The sequence below is a fragment of the Aphanomyces astaci genome (assembly GCF_000520075.1).
Source record: "Aphanomyces astaci strain APO3 unplaced genomic scaffold supercont1.20, whole genome shotgun sequence".
Lineage (NCBI taxonomy): Eukaryota > Oomycota > Saprolegniomycetes > Saprolegniales > Verrucalvaceae > Aphanomyces > Aphanomyces astaci.
The window spans coordinates 282,043-284,488 of record NW_009798283.1 but is presented as its reverse complement, the minus strand read 5'-3'; the positions used below and the strand labels follow the sequence as shown (position 1 = coordinate 284,488).

The window sequence follows — 2,446 nt, the reverse complement described above, 5'->3', positions numbered from 1 at the left end:
CATACAGCGATCATGTTCAATACAACTTGCCACTTACACTCGCCAGCTAGCTACAACCGTCTGGCTATGTATCCATTTTCCATATCTTAGCACCACGTCGCGACAAACGATTCGTCGAGGTTGCAGTTGCGCGTCTTGCTGTCGTTGGAGGGCCACAAGTATGCGGCGGGGCATTGCTCCCACGTGCATTCGATGGAGGCGCAGTTGTATTGATGGTTGTTGGCCAGGTATTGCACGTCGACCTTCAACTTGACGTTGAACCCCTTCACCGTGCCGCCCTTCGAGCACTCTTCCCAGCTAGTGCCGTGGCCACACTATGTATGTACGTACACACCCACGATGTCAGGTCGTTGCGGCGCACACATCATCACACACTTACGTTGGGGGGGATGACGCTGATGTCGTACCAGAACTTGCCGTCATTGCGGCAAACTTCAAACACTACGTATCTCCAAAATGAGATATACAATCGTAACATAATTTAACACGACACGTACAGGTCGCTTCGGGGGATCGACCCACACGAATGGTCGCGATGCGGTAATTGCCAAGCAAATCGTACCATTGGCCCGGCTGCACCATCACGAATTGGTCTTTGTTGTCGAGGGAAATCATGAGTTCAATGGGATAGCCACAGTTGTTGACGTTGCGGATACTTCCTTTGACGAGGGCGGGGGTTGGCGCTGGGGTGGGTGCAGGCGTAGGAGGTGGGGTGGGTGCAGGCGTGGGGGCTGGGGTAGGTTCCGGCGTAGGTTCCGGCGTAGGTTCCGGCGTAGGTTGAAGCGTTGTCGTCGGTGTCGGCGATACGATGATCAACGATTCAACGTCGCTAGAGTTCGTTGTGGCCGTGATATTGTTGGCCAAGGTAAAGTTGCCAGTGCTGGTAAGATCACTAGCCGTCACGTCCACTTCAGACACAACCGCCCCGCCAGTCGACCCGACCAAGAGTTCGCCGCTGCCTCCGGCGATCGTCGAAGGGGTCGACACGGGGGCAATCGTCGTGGAGGACGACGACACGCCACTGGCTTGGGATGCATCGGCGGTCTCAGTGGACGTGGCTACGATGACCCCGATGGCGGTACCCACGACCACAAGGGCGGCGGCGAAGACGATCAGGATATTCTTGCGATTTCCTTGCAGGAATGACGCTTCGTACTCGTCCGTGTCCTTTTCCGCCATCGACCGTGACGGCACCCAGTCCGTTTCGCGCCAAACGGTCATGGCCGTGGGCGGCACGGGCGTGACGGCGTCGTCGGCTGTCGTCGTAGTGGTCATAAGTGTAAGTTACCGTGAGGCAAACGTAGAAATGCTTCAGCAGCACCATGCTGCCATGTAAAAACCACCACGTCTTCTATGAGTAACAAGACTAACCCTGACAAACGTTCAACTAATCTGAATGTACCCTTCAGCCAAGACTGAAAACCGTGCGAGTCAACAAATAACTGAAACTGGCACTTCCACAACATCGCATATGGGCGCGGCTGTTACATATTATTATTAACTTGAATATCTTTATGCTGATATTTGTATTTACAGTGTTAGTGTACATATGTTTATTTATCCCTATAATTATTTACGTTTTGCAAAACGATTTATGCATCCCTGCAGATTGTGCATGCGTACATGCGGGAAAGGCACTATGTAGGTCAGCGATACTGCACAACGGGTCACGAAACTCTCTATTTTGCATAACAACAACCATTACTATCAACATCACTTTGTTGCATGTCGCCTGAATCAACAGCTGTAGAGAAAGACAACTTCGAACTTGCCAAATTCGTGATACAGTATTTCAAGAACATGCGGGTAAGATGCCTCATGCCAGTGAGAGCTGTGTATGCACAGACCTGCTAGCTAGTACTCCGGAGTAATGGACTACGAAGTACCTTGTAATAGTACTGTAGTGGATCGCGAAACATCCGGATAATTAACCGGAACTAAGTAGGCAGGCTTACTCCTGATCGTTCCGGATAAAATGTTTCGCGATTGTTTCGTGATCATCATTCTCTCTATATTATTAGACCTTAGTAACAGTAAGTGCGTTCATGATATGAGACAAATCGCAATTGTAAAGAACCATACAGAATTCCAATATAACTCATCACTTGGTGATAGACTTAAGTACTGATCAATTACATGGTGTCTGATTTGATGTATGCTCACATTCCACTTGACTAGGTGATTAATTGAGCATTGCACTTGCTGATTCTTCATGCCTTTGCTTGACGATTTACCAAGCCCTCTAAAATGTTATCCAGTCTTGTGCTCGTTTCGTGTCAAAGCAATGCAAATCACAACGATAGACCAGTCGTACTGGATGAACCATGAGTTCACTTGAACATGTGAGGAATATCTACTCATCTGCAAGACGAGTAACAACAGAATTCCAAGGACGCCAGCCAGTTCGCAAGTACAGTGTACTTCAAACCCCCAAAAATAGGTGCAT

At 49.2% G+C, this 2,446-nt stretch overlaps 1 protein-coding gene across 1 annotated transcript; it reads right to left on the bottom strand.

The window, feature by feature from the left end:
• Positions 1–86: 86 nt before the first annotated feature.
• On the bottom strand, positions 87–1,275 carry H257_08768 (hypothetical protein; the record flags this gene model as incomplete). Its single annotated transcript, XM_009834807.1, has 3 exons — positions 87–314; positions 380–441; positions 498–1,275. 3 exons carry the CDS (start codon positions 1,273–1,275, stop codon positions 87–89), a joined length of 1,068 nt encoding a protein of 355 aa, XP_009833109.1.
• Positions 1,276–2,446: the final 1,171 nt, after the last annotated feature.